Consider the following 1,820-nt stretch of genomic DNA (forward strand, 5'->3'; position numbering starts at 1 on the left):
ATAAAAGGCTGGATATTGCAGGATGATTGTTATCTTGGTAGCCTATTTGACATGAGACAAATGAATACAAACAGCAACATTCTTTGATGGTAATTGAAATATGATTTATTTATTAAAATAGCTTTGTAATATGTGTGTGCATGTGTTTGTGTGTTTAGATATAATTTGTGTGTGTGTGTGTGTGTGCGTGCGTGCGCGCGCGCGCGTGTGTGTGTGTGAATTTAGATGTCCATTAGGCCTGCTCCTCAGCTTCATCCTCCTCTCCTCCTCCAGCTGACATCTCTCCTGTAACAGCAGCAGTCAATCCCATCTCTGGCTGCTGCAGGACCTGATGTTCACAGAGTTCTGGAGATGGGCACCTCTCACTGCCGCCCTCGGCCAGCTGCGCTCTGTCTTTGTTGAGGTCTGACTTGCTTTGGTCTGTGGTGGGGGGGAGAGAGAGAGAGAGAGAGAGAGAGAGAATTTGAATTTTCAAAACACCTTTATTACAAATTCTTGGAACACAGAAGCACACAAAGTGCCATGGAGTAACAATCACAAAAAAAACAGAAGTTACATAGGTAAATACATCTTACATCTCAGTCAGGTGCCAATACATGTGTAAAAAGCAATTCATCGTTCCTAACAGAGCACACAGCACCGTTATGACACCAGGTTTGTTCAAAAACCTCCACATCGTTCATTAGCTTGTAGAAGCGAAAATCAATTAAAATGCAAGATCTCACAAGGGCAGCAAAAAGCAAAGAGTGAGAGAGAGAGAGAGAGAGAGAGAGAGAGAGAGAGAGAGAGAGAGAGAGAGAGAGAGAGAGAGAGAGAGAGAGAGAGAGAGATGATGGGCTACTTACTTGACAAACAGGAATGATCAATCACGGCCTCTGTCACTGCTGAATGGGGAGCGTCCACTGCTGGAGTAGAGCTCTGGCCACCATTCACCATGGACCCATCGTCCTGAGGTTTATCCAAGAAGGTCTCTTTCAGGATCAGCTTCTCAGGCCCAGTGTCCAGTCTGAGGCAAGGTTTGGGCTGGCGCAGGTCAGGCTTTTCCCCCATGGGACTCTCTCTGCCCACATTGACTCGAACAGCGGGCTGCCGTAGTCCAGGTCTGTCCAAGTTGACGCGAGCAGCGGGCTGCCGCAGTCCAGGTCTGCTCTCAATAGCCATGTGTGTCATATTGGCCGCTTTCAGGTGATCCAGCAAAGCCACTATGTCACCATCAGCGTTGGCCACAGAGTTCAGAGCAGCTAATAGATCACATGGGGTGAAGGGGGAGCTTACACTACTGGCCCCATCTGTCTCACCATGATCCAGCATGGTTTCACGGGTCACCTTCTCCACTGGCTCCTCAGCCCCAGTAGTCAGGTTGGGGGGAGTTGTTGGCTGCTGTAGGGCCTTTGAGCCTGCATCAGCTGCCTCCTTATCTACCTCGGCCATATCCATAGGCTTTTCCATATCCACTATGACCTCTTTTTTCTTCATATCAATCATCTGGTGTTTTAGCCTCTTGGCCTCCTTCCTCATCTTCTTTTTGCTGGGGTTGGCTTTCTTCTTGCCCTTCTTGCCCACTGCCTGGGCCCTTGACATGGCCATGTCACCTATCTCTCCCTCCTCAGTAGGCACCGGTGGGCAAAAGCAGCACAAAAGTCTCAGGAGCTTCATTTTCCACAGCTGTTCTCTTTGATGTCTGAAATTAGACTGAGAAGTTCACTGAACATTCCACTTTGCATGGAGTTGCATGTAAACATTCCGTGAAGTTGTCTTGACTACGATGAATGTGTTCTTTTGAATCTGGGGCAGCAGTGGATTTAGTATTTTAACATTTC

General features: G+C 47.9%; 1 protein-coding gene across 2 annotated transcripts in view; it reads right to left on the bottom strand.

Annotated features, from left to right (window-relative positions):
• Positions 1–211: 211 nt before the first annotated feature.
• Positions 212–1,820, bottom strand: part of LOC134453547 (uncharacterized) — a 125,023-nt gene continuing 123,414 nt past the window's right edge. For both annotated transcript variants that reach the window (XM_063204334.1, XM_063204332.1), the window contains one exon: positions 212–420. In XM_063204334.1, coding sequence (XP_063060404.1) covers positions 233–420 — 188 coding nt within the window. In that variant the 3' untranslated portion in view covers positions 212–232. The remainder of the gene's footprint in view (positions 421–1,820) is intronic.

This window comes from Engraulis encrasicolus, chromosome 8 (assembly GCF_034702125.1).
Source record: "Engraulis encrasicolus isolate BLACKSEA-1 chromosome 8, IST_EnEncr_1.0, whole genome shotgun sequence".
NCBI lineage: Eukaryota > Metazoa > Chordata > Actinopteri > Clupeiformes > Engraulidae > Engraulis > Engraulis encrasicolus.